The sequence below is a fragment of the Scatophagus argus genome, chromosome 8 (assembly GCF_020382885.2).
Source record: "Scatophagus argus isolate fScaArg1 chromosome 8, fScaArg1.pri, whole genome shotgun sequence".
Lineage (NCBI taxonomy): Eukaryota > Metazoa > Chordata > Actinopteri > Scatophagidae > Scatophagus > Scatophagus argus.
Genome location: NC_058500.1, coordinates 872,718 through 893,988, shown reverse-complemented (window position 1 = coordinate 893,988; position 21,271 = coordinate 872,718). Strand labels below are relative to the sequence as shown.

Below are 21,271 nucleotides of genomic sequence, written 5' to 3'. Positions count from 1 at the left end.
AGTGATAGAAAACACCTTCACCAGTCTGCGGTCGAGCTGCTACGTTAAGTTCAATAATCGATGGACAGAAAAGTCGGTCACTTCTCTTTTAGGTTTTCCGACTGCCAGTCAGAGGTTACGACGGTTATCACCTCAGGCTTTCTGCTTCAGGATGAGTGCTTGGTGTGTCATGTGACTCTTCCTGACAAAATGACCCAATGGCCTGCCGCCTGCTTTGGTCCAGAGGAGCAGGTTGCTATGATGGAACTGAAAAGTGCTGATGCTGCAAATTCACTTTATTTCTAATGTAACAGCTGAACACTGAAAAAGTGCATTCAGGTCTGACTATCAGAGTGTTGGAAAAGTGGAAACCACTTGAGGTTTTGACCAAATCGAAGCGAAATGAATTTCACTGATTAAATAAAACTTCAGCAGCAAAGCAGGATCGAGAAGGTCTGGAGCTGCTGAGTCTTCATCACTCGCTTACTGCGTGGACGAGCTGCTGTGTGACCTTCACGGTCTTAACAGCAAACGGGGAAAACGAGTCTCTGCATCAGCAGCTGATCGTCAGCACGCACTGCAGACAGCTGGCATGTGAACCGTGTCCTGCTCAGAGCCTCCTCTGGACCGGCTCAGGTGTGCAGCATCAGTTACCATGGTGATCTGAGGTTAATGCATTCACAGCTACGGCCTGTCCTGTCGTCGCGTCTCGTATGAGTTGTTTTCTCGTTGCATGACGAGTTGTGATGTGTGTGTCAGAGATCAGCTCTGTAGCGTGTGTGTGTGTGTTCACACCTGCTCTTTCAGCTCCGTCAGCTGAGCTGTCAGGGTCGTCACCACCTTCATCGTCGCCGCCAGCTTGTCCTGTAGCATCCTCATCTCGTTTTGCTCCCCGTCACCGTCGGTTACCACCAGAGACATGGCCTGCATCCGTGGGAACCAGTCCAGGTTGTTGTTCTGAAACACACGGAGGAGAAGTTCAGCCTGTTTGTATTTCCAGTTTGTTTCCATTAAATGGCGGGTGGATGTCCTTGCACCTTGATCATGTGAGCCACGTAGCTCTCAGGCCCCGTGTAGTCCGTCTTGTTCTTCTCGCGCACCAGAACGATGAAGTACAGGTAGTTCCAGATATTGTGCTCCAGTTTGATGTGCTCTTCGAATGACACCGTCTTGTTGTCAAACTTGTCTCTCTCCAGACCTGCAACGACAGGCAGAACGTAGAGTCAAATATTCTGCTCTGGACTGTGACTGCTCCTGCCGTCCTCTGATTGGCTGTTTGCACCCACCGCAGATGAAACACGTGGTCTTCAGGATCTCTTCTTTCTTCTGTTTCTCACTCCTCAGGTCGGCAAACGTGTCGATGATCACGCCGAAGATCAGGTTGAGGACGATGATGATGACAATGAAGTAGAACAACAGGTCGTACACCACACGCGCTGGAAACAAAGGCTCCTACACACACACACACACACACACACACACACACAGTCGTGATCAAAGTCTCGAGGCAGTTTTGACTCTCACATCCTGTCCAGGTTTTGTATCATTTCATCACACTTTAACGATCCAAATCGCCTGGACGCCCCCTGGTGGCTGGCTGCAGTACAGCTCATAAACTCCTCGCATTTAATGTAGTTCTTATCACTCTGGTGTTTGTTCAGGTGTTCATTTTTCTGATCAGTGTCAGCGTTATAAACCTTCCATCAGAACTAGCTTGAGCTGTGAAAATGTAGTGTTTTCTTTACGTTCTTGGATGGTTTGCGGAGAACATCTCCGACTCCTCCTCCATTCCTCAGGCCGTGATTCAACACAGTAACGATACACATCAGCAGAGTGTCGCACGCCCGCTCCGAGTTCAGCTCCTCTGAAACACACACACACAAAATGTTACATCACTCACTGCAGACGTTCACATTGGAATGCAGTACTGCTGCAGCACTGGATTGTGGTACTTTCTGGCTCACCTTCTTCCTCCTCAGTGGCGGCGGCGGCGTTCTCGGCAGTGCAGCTGACTCCGTCTGCGGAACACGATTTGAGGAAATCCTGTGAGGCTTCGGTCTGCGGAGGAGGAGCTGAACAACACAACACACTGACTGAGTCTGCGTCATATGATCCAGAAGCATGATTGAAGAAATTTGATGTGTGTTATTTGGCTTTAGATGAACACATTTGAGCTGCTCCTGCTCCAGGTGAGGCGAGTCGGGGTCACCTTACCTGCAGTGATCTGCGGGAGCAGGTCTACCTCCATGATGAAGTCCTCCTTCAGGAAGAGGAAGCCCACGATGGAGAAGAGGTAGACGAGGATGAGAGCGAGCAGCGCCGTCAGCAGGATGGAGCGACCGTTCCGGGTGACGCTCTTTATGACGTTAAACAGAGTCTCCTCGCGGTAGATGAGGTCGAACAGCTGCAGCAGAGGGACACGAGCGGGTGAATGAACAAGAGCGCTGGGACACGCAGTGTCTTCCCTCCCCTGAACTCATCATGTTGTTTACCAGGATGCTGTAGAAGAGCTCGTGGACGAACAGCCCCAGGGTGGAGGTGAGGACGTATGCCAGGTGGTACAGGAACTCCACGTCCATCACCATGGCCTTGTATCCCATGATGAAGGTCCCGTTGTTCCCCACAAAGCTCACCACGAACACCACCTTATTGATGAGCTGCAGGGCGGCAGCAAACAGGAAACAGCAGGTCAGCTTTGTTGTATCAGGAAAACATCTTCACAAGGTTGAATTTTACAAAAGTTTTTATTCAGTTTATTTGGTTATTAAGTTACCTCATAACACTTTCCAATTAGAGCAGGTCGAGACCAAACTCTTTCATTAAATTTCGTCGTGTCTCCGATACTGATTTAGCTTTCTAAACTGAACGCTACATATTAATTACTACAGTGTCACATGACTGCCTCGTGTGCCGGCGTGGCTGCTGGGTAACGCGGCGTTACGTACGTTGAGCGATCCCAGCAGGATGAGCGTGTTGCCGATGCCCAGGTGGTAGATGGACCTGAGTATGAGAGCGATGGTGAGAGGCTGGAGGCCATAACGCTGAGAGAACAAACCCAAGACGGAGAGACCGGTCAGGATCCAGAACAGCATCAGCAACAGGGAGTCATCGATTGCTCCTGCTGAGAGGAGGAGCAGGAGAAAGAGGAGAAATGAGGCCTGCAGCGCCACCATCAGGACAAACCTTACACTTTTAGCCCACTGAATCTTCTTTGTATGGAAGCCTAAAGCTGCCAAGAATGCCAAGAATAATTTGCATTAATATTGAGATTTAAATTCCAGGTTTGAAATCTGCTAAAAAACGGTATGTTTAATATACGACATAATTCAAGCACAGCTGACAGTAAAATTGACTTTAATATCAACATGTCAGTCCGACTCTACTATATTTTATTAAAAAATTAAATCATTAAATAATTCAAATTCAAAAGTCTTGTTTGTAATTTTATCCTCTGGTGGTGTTTTTATTTCTTTTGATTTTTTCTCTTCACTGCATGTAATTTGCCGGGTGTTGCATGTGTGTGTTCAACTAAGGATGGGATAAATGCAGTAGTAAAATTCAGTATGTGTGTATGTAAAAACATATATATACTGCCAATAAAAGCTGATTCTTCTTCTTCTTGTAAAATTTTCATTTTTGCGGAGTTTCAGTTGTTTCAGAGTGAGTTTGTTTTAGTTTTTATTAGTTTAAATATTAGTTTTAGGTTTTTTTCCTATTAAAATATGGATGTGTTTGTCAAGGCAGGATTTCATAGATTCAGAATATTTGTTTCAATGCAAACATTTTTTTATTTTTATTGTAGTTTTAGTTTTTCTATACGGTTTCAGTTGGTAAAATGTTACCTGTACTGACCGTACTGATCTGGGTGCCTAACAGTACTAACAGTATATGCAGTAGTACCTTGTCCGGAGTGGTAGGGGTAGAAGAAGGCGATGATGAGGTTGATGAAGACGGCGAGTTTGAAGGAGATGGTTCCCCACAGAGACATCCTCCTGGAGAACCAGTACAACACCGGCATACCTGCAGCACACACAGTGTACAAATACTCTGTTACAAAAAGGTACAAGCAACAGTGTTAGCATCAAAATATACTCAAAGTGTAAGTAAAAGTACTCCAGCAGGGAGGGAGGGGCTTGAAGTACAACACTGTGTGTGTGCGTGCACATGCGTGTGTGCGTGCATGCGTGCGTGTCCTCACTCCTCAGCTTCTTCTGCCACTCCATCTCTCCGTGCAGGAAGGCCGTCTGTTCGAAGAAGTGCGTGACCTTTGACCCCTGCTCGTCCTGCTCGGTCGTGTTGAACACTCGTAACTTCGACTCCTCAGTCAGAAACTCACAGATGGGATGAACAGGAAACACGATCTGCTCCATGCTGCGGTCCTCACGGACTATCTGCAGACAGACAGGTGGAGAGAGAGACAGGCAGAGGGACAGACAGACAGGCAGGCAGACAGACAGACAGGTGGAGAGAGAGACAGGCAGGGGGACAGACAGGTGGAGAGAGAGACAGGCAGAGGGACAGACAGACAGAGAGACAGGCAGGCAGTCAGACAGACAGGGAGAGGGACAGACAGGGGTGGTACGGTAATAGTATAACAGACTACAGTGGATCCTGTAACTAATCTGCCTCATAAAATCCTTTAGTTCATAACATGTACTCAGGTTAGTAGTAGCTTGCTAGCAAGCTAGTAGTAGTAGTACCTCTATCTGTGCAGTAAGCTGGTCGTAGAACTCCAGTGGGTCCTGTTCCACTACAGTAGCTGGAGCTGATGACTTCAGCATCTGGGACAGGGGACGGTTGTTCAGGTTCAGCTGCGGACAGAAGACCATCAACAGGTAGTGAATACTGCAGTACTCCTACTTCAGTGTACTGCCATTACAGCACGGCAGTACTGCTGCAACATGAACACACGGGTGGATGCTTACCATGGAGGAGATTCCCTCCTCTCCTTCTTTACTTTTCTTCAGAGGTTTCAGGAGGTTCTGCAGGACCTTGTTGTGCCTGGCCAACTGCAGACAACAAGACAGAACAACAGCCAATGAGAGCAGAGTGAGACCTCCTGTCAGCCAGCAGCAGAGCACAGGAGGATCCGTCAGCCAATGAGGAGCTTAGTCACCTGCTGAGCCAGGATGTAGATGTTGTGTCCCACCTCACGGGGAGAAACCTCAGCCCCCTCACACTCACTCTCCTGGTGGTAGGCCTTCTTTATCACCTCCACCTGTGCACGCACGCACGCGCGCACACACACACACACACACACACACACACACAAACCTTACATTCTCACACAGTGTCAGTGACAGTTTTAAAGACTGTGTGTTGTGAAGAATCAGCTCTGACCAGCTCTCGAGGTCGCAGGTTGAACAGGATCCTCTCAGCGTTCTCGCTGTCATGGCGACTCTCCATCAGAGCCAACAGCAGCTTGGAGGCGTTGTCCTGGCGAAAGGGAAGAAAAAATTATTTTGAAGTGGGCATTAAGTCGTGGGACAGCAGGTCACATAATTCTCTTTGGATTGCCGCCATCTTTGTGTCCAGCTTCCAGCTCTCTGGACGGACTACCTGAACAGGTGACGTACCTTCAGCTGGAGCACCATCTCCATCTGATAACGGCACAGAGGGCTGATGTCATTCAGGATCAGAGCCGTGATGATGTCGATGCCGTTGGACTCGTGGGTCACAATGCATGTCTGCAACACACACACACACACACACACACACACACACACACAGAAGGTGAATGTCCGTGGTAATGGCGGTCGTTGCTGTGCTCTCCTTCAGCCCCTGGCTCTTCAGATCAGGGTACCTGGTTCTCCTGGCAGGGGCCCTGGCAGTACTCCGTGAGCGTCTCCAAGGTCTGAGTGATCAGGTGGACGTTTGATTCGTTGATGTAGAGGCCCAGCAGGCCCAGACCTCCAGTGGTGCTGCCACACATGATGTCCAGGAACTGAAGAGTCTCACACACCAAGTTGTAGTTGGTCTTATTGTTCTGGCAGCGCAGGAAGTTCTGGAAACACACAGGAAGTCCAATCTAAATCAGTGCTGCATTAAAGCTTCATTACGTCATGATGATGTAGCCGTGAGTCTCAGCAGGTTATCGGTCAGGAGAAACTAACCTGTAGGTCCAGGTTGTGGTTCTCGCAGAGCAGCTGGAGGAACCTCAGGATGGGCTTCATGATGGCAACGGCCGGTCCCATCTCCGTCTCCACCTCCCTCTGCTCTGCTTCTGCCTGAACCGGCAGGGCGGAGGCGCCTGGTATCGGGGCGATGGACTGGCCCTGGACCAACAACGGGTGACCTCCTGAACCAGAAAGTACTAATGTAGCAGAACCACCTGTACACAAAGGGGTAAAAACACACACGTGTCATATGCTAAACTATAACAAAGTGAAGTTAGACAAAGTTTAACCTGAACAAAGTTCAGTAAAATAAAACTATTGAACAAACTTTAGTACTGCTATAAACTATCACATCCAGAAGGTTGTGCTTGTGCCTTCAGGACCCCTCGACTCAAGGAATCACCGACTAGACTTGCTTTTCTATGAGATACCATCCTTTTCTGCTTTTATTCTTATTATGTGTATTTATTTTAGAGCCTCATTCTGCCCTGCAAACTTTTCACCAAACTCTGATCATCATTTCAACCTGATTTAAACACTGCACGGCTCATTTAGGCTCGGCTTCAGATAGATTTTATATACGTTTTATTGTACTTTGGTGTTTCATATTCTAGACCTGCAGTACTTTATCTTTTCTCCTCATGAGTGTCTTTTCCTCTTCCTTGTAGGTGAGAACCAAAAGTAAAAGAAATCAAAGAAATCAAAAGAAATCAAAAGTTTTCCTTGTAAAAGTACAACTTTCTTCTGTAAACATAACCTTATTGTCAGAATATCACAACCTCATTTTCTGTACTGGGGGTCCTCATAAACTGATTATGGAACAAACATCAGCATATTTTACATTATTAAAACCTTCACAGAATAAGAGAACAGAAAGTGGCTTCAGCTCTGATTTATCAGGTGGGTTTGGGAGGTTTTTGAAGCTCACCGCTCTCCAGCTCCCTCTCGTTTGCCTTGTGCGTCACCTCGCCGACGTTGACCGATACGGTAGCTTTGATGTCAGTCTGGGCTTCTTTCATGCGGTCATGAAGAACCTTAAAGAACTTCTCGGACTTGTTGTCGCCCATCATCAGTTTGTAGAAGGAGTTCTGTGGGAGAACATTTATCTTCATCATCAGATGGAGCTCACACAGTCGTCATCAGATTAGATTAGATTAGATTAGATTAGATTAGATTCAACTTTATTGTCATTACACATGTACAAGTACAATGCAACGAAACGCAGTTTGGCATCTAACCAGAAGTGCAATAAGCAGTAAGTGCCAGGTATACAGTAATTTACAGTATGTACAGGGTATGTACAGGTGTCTATGCTACAGATATACAGGTAGTTGTCATAATATACAGAGATTCTAAGTACTATGAACATACTATACAGATGGATATGTGCTTAAATAGCGATGGATCTGTTGATGTCATTTGAAGCAGGACTCCTCTGTTGATGCTGACTAAAGCGTGTGTGTGTGTGTGTGTGTGTGTGTGTGTGTGTGTGTGTGTGTGTGTGTGTGTGTGTGTGTGTGTGTGTGGGGGGGGGGGGGGGGGGGCAGTCGTGGATCAACGGTTAGGGTGTCGGACCCGTAACCGGTGGGTCGCTGGTTCGATCCCCCGTCCCGGTGTCCATGGCTGAGGTACCCTTGAACAAGGTACCTAACCCCCACTGCTCCCCGGGCGCTGCACGCGGTCGCCCACTGCCCCGGGTTTGCTGTGTGTGTGTGCACGTCACTTGGGTGGGTTAAATGCAGAGCACAAATTTCGTTGGAGTGAGTTCCCTCCAATGACAAAATATGTCTCTTTCTTTCTTTCTTTCTTCTACCTGTATCTCGGTGTTTCCTCCCTCCAGCAGACAGATGGCCAGCTGGATGCTCTCCTGGAAGATCTTGTCGTTCTTGGAGCTCATCACCAGATCGGTGAACAGCTTTGTTCCTCCTTCTCTGTCCAGACGACACTGAACTGCTGCCACCGCAGCCCAGTCGTGCTCCTGCTCCCCTGCAGAGACACACACACACACACACAGAATCCCATCTGTATCAAACCAAAACACAATAATATCCTGTACAAGTGGATCTGAAGTGCTGGAACTCCTCCTTCAGACAAACATTAGTGTCTTGGCCCTCGTGTGAGCGAGTGACGTCCTGTCGATGCTAACATGTGAATGTGGACACTGTGTGCTGAGTTCATGCTGCAGATACAATCTGTGTGTGCTGTGGGTCAAACTCATGTCCTGCACCCTCTCGTCTTCTGACTGGTACCTGCAGCTCCGAGCTCGGCCAGGTCGTTCTTCTGGTTGTTCTTCTTGTTAGGAAACAGGTAGTTTTGCAGCAGAACCTTCCGCAGGGAAATTCCCTGAAACCACACAACACTGCGTCACCTCAGACCAATTTAAACTTTCTCACTGTTTTAACGCCACGTGTCTCTGTATGAGACAAGAGACGGAAAATAATGCGCAGTCTGTGTAGACTCGTTAAAGTCAGGAAATAAAACAGTTTGTTCTTGATGCTTCATCTGGAAAGCAAAGTTTTCAAATTCTGCACTCGTTTTGAGCAGGATGAAAGGGTCTGCACATATCAGAGAGTTCAACTGCATCCACAGTTTAATTCTACGTTAACTGTCACTTCCTGTTTGGACACATGATCAGCGGGTGCTCGTTAACAAATGCTTTGTTACTCAAAGTCAGATTTGTTTCTTAAACTGCAAATGATGACAGGATGAAGACTGAAGTTGCGTTCGTTAGCTTAGCATGTTACACACAGTGCTAACATAGCATAGCCACAGTGGGCCTTGTTATTCATTTCTTTGTATTTTAGCCTGATAACAGCAAGTCAGTGTGCATTCAACCACACATGAAGAAGTTCCCGTTTTCACTTCAGCAGCTAATCGGGTGTTAAACCGACCTTTTCATCAAAGTCCAGAGTCCTGATGAGCATTTCCTGCAGAATTCTCAGGACTTTGATACACAGCTTCTCCTCTGTTGACATCAGTGCCTTGGTGTGCTGGATCAGCCTACACAAACACACACATCAGTCCCATCGTCCTTGTGTCAGGGAATCAGCACTCAGGTTTTGGACTCAAAGAGCCGGAACCTACTTGGAGATGAATCCTCCGGACTCGCAGCGGTGTCGGGCGTCAGTTCCCTCCAGAAACAGCAGCTCTGGCTGGTGGAGGACATCCACCAACACTGAGAGCTCGGCGTTCACCAGCGGCTTCAGACGCTCCTCCAGAGTGTTAATGATGTCCTGAGGACCACACACACAAACACACAAGAGCTGAGCTTCCGTCCGACTGTCAGGTCAGCTTGAAGCAAAAAAGAAAAATACTGAATAAACTTGGCTGTGCAAAGTGTAGTTCTGTCAGAAAGGAAAGGCTGTACTGCACAGTGGGAGAAGCTGAGGTAGTGCTGAGAGTGCATCTCAAATGGCTAAATGTGAAGGATGGACTGTCCCAATGTCCAGGATCTTTCCGATTCTACAAAGGACTGAATCCTCACAAGGATTTTTCAAGGATGCCTGTGAGTATCCACATTCCTATGCATCCGTCTCTTCCTTCACTTCTTCTTCTTCTTTTTGAAAATGGTGAAGGAGAGTGTAAGGACAGCGCAGCATGCGTTAAAGGAGGAACCTTTCCAGAATATGCATCTAACTTCTGCACTCAACTTGAGAGGACATGTCCTACCAAGGAAGCATTGTCTACTCAGAGAGGCAGCTCAGTTGTTTGCTAACTGCTTAAAAATCTGAAAGAGGAAGAAGAAACCAAACCAGTGACCTTGTCCGTCTGTGAGGGAATTTATCTGAGAGGGGGTCTCTACACAGCACACACAGCTGCTGTCACCTGTACAATAAAATAAAAAGTGAAGTCTTGCGTACCTGCAGTTTCTCGATGATGTTCTTGTAGTCCCAGGGGTTGCTGGGAGCAATGGGTCTGGAGGAACGCAAGGAGGACTTGTAGTTCGGGTTGGAACGGGACAGCGAGTTGAGGGCTGAGGTGGACAACATGGAGCTGATCTGAGCCTCCAAGTCCAGAGGGAGGGCGATCGAACGACTCTTAGCTAAATGAACACACACACAAGTACTCAGATGTTTGACTGAAGTACAAGTAACAATACTGCAATTTAAAAATACTCTGTTACCAGAAAACTGCTGCACTCAGAATATTATTTCAATAAAAGTACACGAGTGTCATGAAAAGGTGGCTTGTGTGACCTGTCATGGCCAGCGTCTTGATGCAGGTCTCCACTTGTCCTCGGTGCTGCTGCTGCAGCCAGGGACAGTCCAGCAGTCTGACAGACGACTGGAGCAGCTGAGTCACGATGGTGTGATGAGTCTGAGACAAACACAAGGACACATCAGATCCTCTACCAGTCTGTCCACATCATGCGTCTCTTCCACAACGTCCTCAGACAGCAACAGAACTTTAACATGTGGCCTCATGTTTAGCGTTGTGGGCGATCAGTCGACCAGCTGTTTAAACGGTGCTCCCCTCGCTAGTGGGCAGCAGAAACACTAGTCAGTTATTAAAATAATTCTGATGATTCTATTAATGATCATGTCTTATTCCCGTAGTGATGTTGTCACTAAATCATATCTGCTTTAAAAGTAAAATTCACTGTGTACTCTCAGGCGACATAAGTGCTCCCCTTTCACTCTGATTGATGCTGCATCAACACCACGCAGGGCTGACCTCCTTTGTGTTTGTACCTGCATCTCCTCTTTTAGACGTTTTTATCTACAGTGAATGTTAAAGGTTAGAAAACATCATAAATTGTACAAAGACTTGATGGCAGCAGTGTTATACTGACGTAAATGTACACAAACGCAGGAAATGACTCGTGCTTTTATGTTTGAAGAGGCTCTGACTTCTCCCTGTGGCTGTCTGAGTGCGGCAGGCTGACCTACACGGTGTCACCGAAGTGCATGATGGTCCTGACCTGCAGAGAAGTGCTGTTTTCAGAGAACGGGGAGCTGAAGAAGGCGTTGATGGTGTCGAAGACCACATTGATGATGTATTTCTCCAGGATGGGATCAGAAAGACGCTTCTCTCGTTTATTACAAACCTGCAGACAAAGAACAAGAGAATTAAAACGGGACCACGCTGCTTCCTGCAGCATCCACATGTGCGAGACCGAACAGAATCTAAGTGAGTGGTGAGTTTGTCGTGGAGTCGGTGCTCTTACCCGGGCCATGTCCACGGTGAAGTCTTCAAACAGCTTCCAGATGTGGTTCGACGTGTAGATCTCCTTCATCTCCACCTCCGTGTCCACGTAACAGTGATTCACAAAGTTCACATAGGCCACTTTCACCTGGAGACAGACAGACAGACAGACAGACAGGCGGGCGGACAGACAGGCAGCGTATTTAAGTTAAAGCAAAGTGGTTTACAGTTGTATAGTAACTGCCAACAGAAAACAGCTGAAGGTGACTGGAAACGCGTCAAACTTTATTAACAGCTGAACAACACACACACAGTCAGCACCTCCGTGATGCAGTCCTCATGCGTCACCACTCGGACCACGTCCTCCAGAGGCAGCAGTGAGGTGCATTTGATCTCAGTGTAAACGTTTTTCCCCTCCGCACAGGCAGCCAGCAGCTCCACCAGAGAGATGTGATACCTGCACACAAAACATTTTCAACGTTCAAACATCTGAAATCTCGTCAGAGGTGAGTTGCTGCTGTTGTTTCCTCAGCTGGATGTTCAGCCCGGACTTTTTGGTAAACTCCAAAGTCTCCAGCTGTGACTCATATTTCCAGGTGAGATTTCAGACATGTGGTCCAACACTTTTGGTTAAGTATGAATCACACACACCACATCCTGGAGGATGAACTGGAGGATGAAGCAAACTCTCCTACTAAATAAACAAATCCTTAAAAATCCTCTTGGATTGGCTGGAAAATACCACCACAAAGCTGATAAATCCAGGCTTTTCACTGAGGGTACACAGTTACCATGGTTACCTGAGCGGGCTGTTCTCGCCGACGCCTTCCCGGCTCTCTGCCATCAACTCCAGCATGACGCTGAAGGAGGCTTTGTCGTTGTAAAAGACGACTACGTCCTCACCGGCGTTGGTTAACTGCAGAGAGACGACGGGATTACATTGAGACATTCAGACGAGACATTCAGAGACAGGGTCTGGTCCTCATCCTCACCTCGGTCATGATCATGTCCTGACACTTCTTGACGTACTTGCCCTCGGCCTTGATGATGGTGTGGAGGAAGTTGAGGTACTGAACGTGGCGGCCGTGCGTGGCCAGGCAGTGGATGAAGTGCTGCAGGACGCTCTCCGAGATCTCACTGCACAGCTGGTAGTTGTTACTGAAGATGTGCTGCACCGTCTCTGCCTCCAGCAGCTGCAGGCCCAGGATTCAAAATTCAATCATGTGACCATTTTTTAGATGAATCTATCAGTCATTTGCTTGTTCGAAAAGCAATCTGCTCCTGGTCTTCCTTCAGTAATTCCTGTTTGTTTTTCTCTTTTCTATTAACTTGGCTGTCTATCAAATGTTAGAAAAAAAGCCATTTTTGTTTGACATTTCTCCTTGATCAAAGATTTAAAACCTAGTAGCCAATCATGTTGCTGACTCTCACTCTCATGATTCTCATGTCTCAACAACTGCAGACCAAACTACCATAAAATGTTTTGTTGATGTTCAAGATTTACGATGGAACACAAATCTCATCCTCGTTTGATGTCCTCTTCACTTCACAGATGAAGACAAACTTGGACAAGCTACAACAGATGTCTGCTTCATCAGAGGCTGTTGTGTTCTGTTAGGTCGGTCCACCACTTGTCACATTATGTCTGTAATGAGCACTGAGGCACTGTGCAGTTCATAGTGACTAAATGATATATTGAACCTAAGTAATAACGGGTGAATCTTCTGTGAATCATGTGATCAGTTCCAAGAGCAAAGTACCCCAGGGTTGAGGAAGAGGTTGAGGTTCTTGTGTAGCAGAGTCTGGTTCTCCTGGTTCCCCATACAGAACTTCTGTAAGAACAGATGAGTGTACCTGATGATCTCCTGCATCTTCACGTCATTCTGCAAACAGACAGACAGATGGACATAGATGAAAGGGCTGAAAAATTCTTCATTTCTCCAGTCAACAACTTCGTCTGGACACATCTTTGCTCAGTGAGTAAAGACGAGTCCAAAAGAAGTCCATTTAACGTCTCTGTTGAACCTGCAAATGATGCCCACTGAGAAACGTCTTTAAAGTTCACTGTTGATGTCCAGCTGACATCATATCAGGGCTGGAAACGCAACATGGTCAACAAAGACTTTAAACTGACATCTTTTGGACATGATTTTACTTTGGCGGGAACCAGTCTCACCTGGTCGTAGGACACCTGCAGCAGGTCCAGCATGACTTTATGAGCTCCCATGTTCTTCAGCAACCTCTGCTGCTTCTTCCAAACTCCACTGCTGCACATCTTATTCAGCCTCTCCAGGATCTGTAGAGGACAGAGGACAGAGGACGAGGACAGAGTGATGGAGTGAAATGGAGAAAAGCATTCTTAACACAACTCGTTCACCTACTGGCTAACATAAGTGTGCTTTACTCTCCTTTTACCCTCAGTTCACACAGTAAACTCAGTAATACTTACTGTGTGGGGAAATACATACCAGTAAAATTTTCATTTTGTGAAATAATAAACAATAAATAATAACAGAAGGTTACGTATGGGGCTCCTCATGGCTCAGTGTCAGGCCCAGTTGTGTTTAGCTTTTACGTAAGTGATATACGTCCACCTTCCAAAACTCAAAATGAGTTTTGTGTGCAGATGGTAAAAGAAAAGAAAAAGTAACTCACAGTATACAGTATTGGTTAAACAAATTGAATTTAATTAAGAAAATTTGAAAGATAAATTCATTATCTTTGGTAGCTGTTCAGAATCGATTATCACCATCCGATCTGATCCGTTTTAAAACTAAAGCGATTTGCTGCAAAGCGTATCTTTCTCTTTGTCCTTTCTGAACCCCGAATGGTGCCAGATAGCAGCTTTCAACGTTTCGGCCGTTTTCAAAGCCGGAACTTGGCTAACGTTGTCGCTAGCGTCCGACGCCATGTTCATTGTTTTGATATGGTCACACTACGCGCGCATGCGTGAACGCGACTAGTGGGGTTAAAGTTCATCGGGGGAAAATGTATTAAAAAACGTAAGAATAACTTAAGAATCGATCTTTAGAAAATAATATGAGAATCGATTTGGAATCGGAGAATCGTTTTTTCAACACAGGTCTAGTAACTGTTTAACAAAACAACTTGTCAGAGATGTTTGAATTTAAAAACTAAAATAACACCGACGGAGTGATGCTGGAGGCCATATGTTTGTTCTGAAGCAACTATGTCTAAAACCATAAACCATGGACAATTAAATAGGAGCTTCCAAAATCAGGCTTCATTATACACATCCATCCACTTCCTATACCGCTTATCCGTCAGGGTCGCGGGGGAGCTGGAGCCTATCCCAGCTGACTACGGGCGAGAGGCGGGGTTCACCCTGGACTGGTCGCCAGTCAATCGCAGGGCCAACACACAAAGACAGACAACCACACACTCTCACACTCACACCTAGGGGGCAATGTAGAGCAGCCAATTAACCTAATGTGCATGTTTTTGGTATTGTGGGAGGAAGCCGGAGAACCCGGAGAAAACCCACGCAGGCACAGGGAGAACATGCAAACTCCACATAGAAGGGCCCAGACCGGGATTCGAACCTGGAACCCTCTTGCTATGAGGCGACAGTGCTAACCACTGCACCACCGAGCCGCTCATTATACACATTTTACTGTTAACTCATATGACTGTGTAGACGTGTGGAGAACACAGTAGTTCAGTGTACAGAGTGTCTGTAGATTCTAAAACAAATATCGAAGGAGGTGAGGACTAATAAATTACAAAACTCTGTATTTCAGCTAAAAGTATCAATGCATAGAACAACAGCTACTGCTCAGCTCAGCTACTGAAAACCATAGAGCATGAAACTTCAAACAAGCTTTTGAATGTTTTAATAAATAAATATGAAATGTTTGACGCAACAACAATGTAACTTTTGTTTACTGTCACTTTTGATGACAGTAAACCGACTGGTTTATTATTGCTCCAGTATTATTGGGAAGATGGCCACCTGACGATGTGGTTTGGTGTATGGGCTAAACTCTCTGAATGTGGAGAAGTGCCTCAATCAGGCCTTAATGATGAAGGCTCAAGGCTAAAAGACAGGAAACAACAGCACGCTTCAACAGGTGAGAATGGCAGGATGGGCGGCGTGAAACTCACTTTTGATTGACAGATAATTTCCAGTGGGGACATGATTCTCTGGAGGAGTTTGAGATTGAAAATAATTCGAAAGCTGAACTCACTCAAAAGACCAAGAGAATTTGGACTTGGAGACTGAACACGTGGTTGCAATAATTGAGACTTTGAAGCCACAATTAATCAAATGAAAGAAGAGGCAAACAACCGTTCTGATTGGCTGAACATCAGAATGTTACACAGTGAGCACTGCTGATTATAACCTTTATTTCTTACAGAGTATACATGCTAGGAACTGCTTGCTTGACAGTCAGTGGAAGCAGAAATGTGATAACACACCCACAACTCTTTTAGTGCACATACTTTGAATGCCTGAGAGTATTGCATGGAGACAGATTTCAAAGAATCTATACTTTTCCTTTGATTCTCATCTTTATGTACTTGTGACACTTGGCAAATGTTGTAATCCTGATCAAGACTAACTACATGTATCCGTTCTGAGCAGTGAAAGCCACCACTGGTAAAGAGACAAAGACAAGAGCACCACTTGAAGGACCTCATCAACAGAGACATCAAAGCCCCGCCCACATTGCTTGATTGACAGGTAATTTGTGGGAAGTGCACTGCAAATACACCACAGTGGACATAGAGACCACAAATCATCAGCAAGCGTCCTCACCTCTTTGACTTTCTGGTAGTTCTCGTTGCCCTTCTCCAGTTTCTCTCTCTTGGGCGTTGCTTCCTCTGTTGCCCCCTGCAGGATGCAGAGGGTAAGACAGCAGATGCAGTTGTCTAACACAGATTAACACAGTGTATGTGTGTGCCATGAACTTTGGGCTGCATGTTTATGTCCACAAAAACGTGGAGCGTCACAAACGTGGACAGATGAGAGGGTGGAGCCGGTGAGGATATCCTGACACGCCATGCTAGCGACCTGTCAGTCTCAAGGTAGTTCCACCCTAAAACATCCCCACTTTATGGTCTACTTGTCTCTTAACGGGAGCATAATTTACAAAATGAACATCAGTCTGTACTGAAGAAGACTTCAAAGTGGTGCCTGAGATCATAGAGGTAAGGTTTTTATATGAAGAAAGCAAACAACTGTGTTAAAACTTGTCTTGGGATTCACGTATGACAAAAGTTGTGCTGTGCTAGTCTTTATTAGTCTTTATTTTGTGGATATTTTTTATATGTTTTGGATTTGACAGGACCTCTGGATCACTGCCCATATTTCCACTTCATTAATTCAAAGAGAGGATGAAAAATCAAAATATTAATATGAGCTTTGTTGGAGAAATCATTTCCTACATAGCTAGTTTCATAGCAATATCCATTAAAAACTGTACAGGTTGTTGTAAGTTACAGACTGAATGGCTCTAAAGTGAACTGCTTAGACTGTCATGAAGTTAACTGGCTTATTGCAGGTTTGGTTGTTGTTTTAATAGTTTGACATGCAGTATCAGTGTGTAGGATGTATCACAATCATAAAACGGGGTTATAAATACAGTTTTGGAGCATCACTGTAGAACAAGACAACAAACAGAGAGAGAGAGAGGTATGACATGCAACTAAAGTCTAAAGCCAAATCTGAGCCCATGAGACCATGTAGTTGCACCTGAGACACCAGCAAGCCCCACACCAAAAGTAAGTTCAAAAACCAGGATGCAAAGCCTCAAAAAATATTTTTTATTATTATCTTTATTGATAAAGCTTAATCTGCTGTTTTAAGTAGTGACTTTGAGTTAGTTAGTGATTATATAAGTTAGTTCTTGTAGTTAGTGACAGCAGTAAGGCATCTAGACAAGGACACCTTGTGTGTGAAAAACGACGTCAGTCTTTGGAAGTTACTCAGTAATCATGGAGCAACACTGACCTCATCTCCCTACACGTCTCAGTCTAACGCCATAAGCTGACGATTCTGCGCTTCCATAAGTCTATTTGTACCACAATTCTGTGTCTGTGTCAATTTTAAAACTTTATTGACATATTGACCAGTCATATCAGGACCATAAACATTTTCATGTCCTGGGTGCTCAGGTAGGTTTTAGTGACTCCCCTCCCGAGGGGCAAAAGAGGGGGGATAAGTTTCTACCTCTGCCGTTTGGCACCTTGATGAAGGCTGGTAAAGCTTTATTTTAATTTTCACTACATCTTAGGAATTTTACACCTTTACATTTGCTCCTTAAACTTCAGGTACTTGAACCAGTTATTTCACCTTTTTGACAATAATGACTATCATGAAAACAAAGGTGAAAATAATCAGGTTTTTGCTCCTCACCTCTCCTTTCTCCTTCTTGTCCTTCTTGTCTTTTTTCCCTTCCCCTCCACCTGAGTTCTTCTTCTCCACCCACAATTCGGATTTCTCTACCAGGGTTCGAAGGCGATCCAGATCTGCCTTGATCAGCTTGTAGTTCTCCACATCCTGAGCTGAGATCAGCAGTTGGACCTGCAGGTGCAAAGAGGAACATGAGTGTCCTGCAAACAGCGGTTTGGTGAGTCCGTCAGTCTGTGCCTTTTATTCCACCTCCACTGATTCAAAAGGATTTGATGATGGATGTAGATTCAATCCAAAGTTATCAAACCTCAACTCTACAGCAATTGTTGTCAAAATACCCTGAAATAAAAAGATAAATGCTTGCACCTCAAGGGTTTACAATGTGATCACCTGAGTAGACAAGGCACTCGCCTGAACAGGGACTTGAACCCTGGACCCTCAGATTAAAAGTCTGATGCTCTACCGACTGAGCTACCCAGGCTCAGCAGTATTAAAACCCTGAAGAAAAAAAATTGTCTTTGTCCAAATTCTGTGACTACAACAAGATTTCACTGCTTTTGTTGGTGGAGTGCTTTCTTTACATTTAGAATACCGGAAATGTGTCTAGTCCTATGATATCCTGATATAAGTCACAAAACAAGTTTATAACACCAATTCTGAAAAAGGAGCTACAAATGTGATAACAAATCATCCATGAGAGACTAATCACCTGGACAGGGACTTGAACCCTGGACCCTCAGATTAAAAGTCTGATGCTCTACCAACTGAGCTACCCAGGCTTCCTGAAGATAACCTTCTGGGGAAAAAGATCACCCTACAGACTAGGAGAATCCATGCCTAGAAGTGCTGGAAATGTTGAGGAGACTTGTGGTAGATTAAAGCTTTATACTTTTAACTTTACTTTAAAACTTTATCAGAAGTGAATCCAAGTGTCTGGAGCTTAATCAGTGTTCAAGCTTGTAGATGTTCTCAAGATGCAGGGTTGCTTGTGGTTCCCAAAGTCTTCCAAAGTAGATTGGGAACCAGAGCCTTTAGCCATCAAGCTCCTCTACTGTGGAACCATCTTCTGGTTTTGGTCCGAGAGGCGGACTCTCTAGGTTTAAGAGTAGACTAACTCAATTTCTTCTCTGGAGTCCTTGTGCTTTCTTGTCTCTCAGGTACTTCTGGTACTATTGCTGCTGCTATGCATCTCGTTTGTGTGCTCCTTCTCTCAAATCCCAACCCCTCTCTCTGAACCCCATCGGTCAAGGCAGATGGCCGCTCACATTGAGTCGGGGTCTGATAACAAGATGAATAATAAGGATAGGTTTGATATACTGACTGCATGTAAAGGTGGCTGACATGAGAGCTCCCCATGTCGTGAAACCTGAACATCTGGATGCCTCCTGGGGGCTGGCTGCAGTACAGCTCATTAACCCCCCTCCAGCATGTTAGCAGATGGAACATCAGCCAAACAAAAACTCAAAGTACATGTCAAACAAAGTTTTCCAAATTTTTTCTACCAGTTTAGGTAGTTCTTATCACACTGGTGTGGGTTCAAGTGTTCATGTTTCTGATAAGTTTGGTTTTAATTAGTTATTTAATTACATTTCCCAATCACTACTGCCCAGACTCTTACAGTTAACATTTCACACACCAACACTGTATGGGTTTAACTTTGTGTGTGTGCGAACCTGTTTGAAGGTGTGCAGCACTTCCTGTCTCTGGCTGAAGTGTCTGAAGAGCAGCTGCAGGGCTCCAGACACCAGAGGAGGGTAGTCATGCATGGTGAGGTGGATCAGCACCCGTAGGAACATACGACCACCTTCATCATCCACCTCAAGGATACTGTTCCCTTTACTGGACATACACACAAATCTACCTTAGACTCTCCCCAGAAGCTAATACTGTAGTGATAAAATGGTAAATGTGTTAATGAATAAATCTGTACAAGTGTCAAGATGTGCATTTTCAGGTACAAAAGCACAAAACCACATACCCAACTCCAAACATAGCCTCTGCCTGCTCGCCAATGTGCTGCAGATTGATGGCGGCTGAAGGGCACACGCAAACACATCGAGGTTAATACTAAACAACAGGACTGAATTTTGGTTTGAGAATTTTCATATGAACAAACAAGTTGCTTTGATAGCAAAAAAGGGAAGCACATTTAAATCACTTTAAAGGGTATTTGAACCAACATCAAATGGAAACATGTGGTCTAGGCAGTGCTTCAGGAAACCATCATTCTAAAATGAAATCCTTAGCGTTTCCAAGCGTCTACCTGTTGCTTCCATGTTGACTGGGACGTCTGGACGCATTGGGAGAAACAACACATACCTTTACCAAACTCTGCAGGATGTGTGTTCAAGTAGATCATGCACATATACTTTCTAAAAATACTGGGTAGTAATTATATTCTGAAAAACAACACATAAAAATGTAATTTTCCTTTATCTAATCAGTCTCACTGACATTAAAATCTCTCAGTGTATGATGTAAAGGAAGGGGTAAAGTAAGGCAAGAGTGAAAGAGTGTGTTCCCATTGGCTCTGTGTGTGTGTACCTGCATGCTCCGTGTTAGTGGTGGCGTCAGCATCAGCCATTGGATAAACATCCACAAACTCCTTCTTGAACACAGACAGGAGGAAGGAGAGGCGGTAGTCGAGACGAACGTTCAGAATGAACTGATGAAGAACAGAGTTAGAGGAAAAACAATAACTAAACAGCGAATCCATTCCCAGTATCAATCTGACTGTTTTGGATCACAAATGGGGCTACGCTGTCATTCGTTCAGTCGTTTCTCACTTTAGACGACGTAGCCCACATTTGAAAGAAAGAAATGACAACTATTACAATAATGTGTTAAATATAAAACCTTAAAATATACTGTTTCCCTCAATCAAGTAGCTAATATGCTAACAGTGTGAATAAACTTACTAAAGTTTCCTGAACTAACTTCTATTATCAACAATGAGAATACTAACAAAGAAAACAAATGTTAGCTTCTTAGCGAACTAGAAATAACTTACTCAGCTCATGGAAATTATACTTTTGTGACAAAGCTTTTTAAAATTAATTATCAAAACCTGGTGCTTGCTACTGGTACTTTGTTAGCGGGCTCCTATGCTAACATTAATTCATTGTCTAATCCCAGTAAGGTTTGAACTACTGGATTAAATTCAGAATTTCTGAATTCTGGCTGATAAATCTGAGACTGAGTTTTGACAAAGTTTGTAGAATTTAGCTAACGTTATCATCTGGCCTTAATAGAAATGTTTGCTTCGCACATGAAAATGTCATGTTCTCACACAAAATGCAGTTTGACAGGTTCATGTCATCAGTATTTCACGGTATCAAGTAATGTTAGTTAAGATAAAATAAAATAGGCTAAAATATGACATATTTAATAGGCCTTCATAAAATTACTTAAAAAGTAACTAAACGGTCCCTAAACCACTTTTTTCTGCTGAAAATCAACTTAAATATTTTGCAGTGTTTCTGATTGATTCAGGTCCAAATCCCAACATTTTAATGCAAAGTATTTGAATTTTACATTTTGTGCTAGAAATATGCATAACAACTGCCTCCTACAGGCTAAAACCTGGCTATTGCAATTGAATTTTGTCAGTGGCTGATCTGGAGGCAGGTGACATTTTGGATGCAGCCTCCACCAA

At 44.8% G+C, this 21,271-nt stretch overlaps 1 protein-coding gene and 2 non-coding genes across 4 annotated transcripts in view; all 3 read right to left on the bottom strand.

Moving 5' to 3' along the window:
• The window catches only part of itpr3 (inositol 1,4,5-trisphosphate receptor, type 3), a 46,452-nt gene that overhangs the window by 2,038 nt on the left and 23,143 nt on the right, over positions 1-21,271 (bottom strand). Inside the window, exons 24-59 of one of the 2 annotated variants that reach the window (XM_046396208.1) lie at positions 20,161-20,281; positions 19,595-19,649; positions 19,290-19,455; positions 17,620-17,787; positions 16,021-16,095; positions 13,417-13,536; positions 13,001-13,123; positions 12,233-12,433; positions 12,041-12,156; positions 11,562-11,697; positions 11,263-11,388; positions 11,017-11,142; positions 10,292-10,412; positions 9,956-10,137; positions 9,180-9,328; positions 8,987-9,095; positions 8,345-8,438; positions 7,909-8,081; positions 7,024-7,183; positions 6,093-6,310; positions 5,783-5,983; positions 5,556-5,666; positions 5,320-5,415; positions 5,096-5,197; positions 4,905-4,988; positions 4,680-4,790; positions 4,178-4,370; positions 3,880-3,999; positions 2,925-3,100; positions 2,472-2,636; positions 2,194-2,383; positions 1,944-2,051; positions 1,725-1,843; positions 1,266-1,431; positions 1,017-1,177; positions 775-936 (exon numbers count right to left, since the gene is read on the bottom strand). In XM_046396208.1, the coding sequence (XP_046252164.1) occupies positions 775-936; positions 1,017-1,177; positions 1,266-1,431; positions 1,725-1,843; positions 1,944-2,051; positions 2,194-2,383; positions 2,472-2,636; positions 2,925-3,100; positions 3,880-3,999; positions 4,178-4,370; positions 4,680-4,790; positions 4,905-4,988; positions 5,096-5,197; positions 5,320-5,415; positions 5,556-5,666; positions 5,783-5,983; positions 6,093-6,310; positions 7,024-7,183; positions 7,909-8,081; positions 8,345-8,438; positions 8,987-9,095; positions 9,180-9,328; positions 9,956-10,137; positions 10,292-10,412; positions 11,017-11,142; positions 11,263-11,388; positions 11,562-11,697; positions 12,041-12,156; positions 12,233-12,433; positions 13,001-13,123; positions 13,417-13,536; positions 16,021-16,095; positions 17,620-17,787; positions 19,290-19,455; positions 19,595-19,649; positions 20,161-20,281 (5,004 nt within the window). The remainder of the gene's footprint in view (positions 1-774; positions 937-1,016; positions 1,178-1,265; positions 1,432-1,724; positions 1,844-1,943; positions 2,052-2,193; positions 2,384-2,471; positions 2,637-2,924; positions 3,101-3,879; positions 4,000-4,177; positions 4,371-4,679; positions 4,791-4,904; positions 4,989-5,095; positions 5,198-5,319; positions 5,416-5,555; positions 5,667-5,782; positions 5,984-6,092; positions 6,311-7,023; positions 7,184-7,908; positions 8,082-8,344; positions 8,439-8,986; positions 9,096-9,179; positions 9,329-9,955; positions 10,138-10,291; positions 10,413-11,016; positions 11,143-11,262; positions 11,389-11,561; positions 11,698-12,040; positions 12,157-12,232; positions 12,434-13,000; positions 13,124-13,416; positions 13,537-16,020; positions 16,096-17,619; positions 17,788-19,289; positions 19,456-19,594; positions 19,650-20,160; positions 20,282-21,271) is intronic. The other variant, XM_046396209.1, reaches the window with a different exon arrangement.
• Positions 18,025-18,097, bottom strand: trnak-uuu. The gene has a single exon. It is a non-coding gene; the product is annotated as a tRNA-Lys (tRNA).
• trnak-uuu lies at positions 18,323-18,395 on the bottom strand. Its single transcript has one exon. It is a non-coding gene; the product is annotated as a tRNA-Lys (tRNA).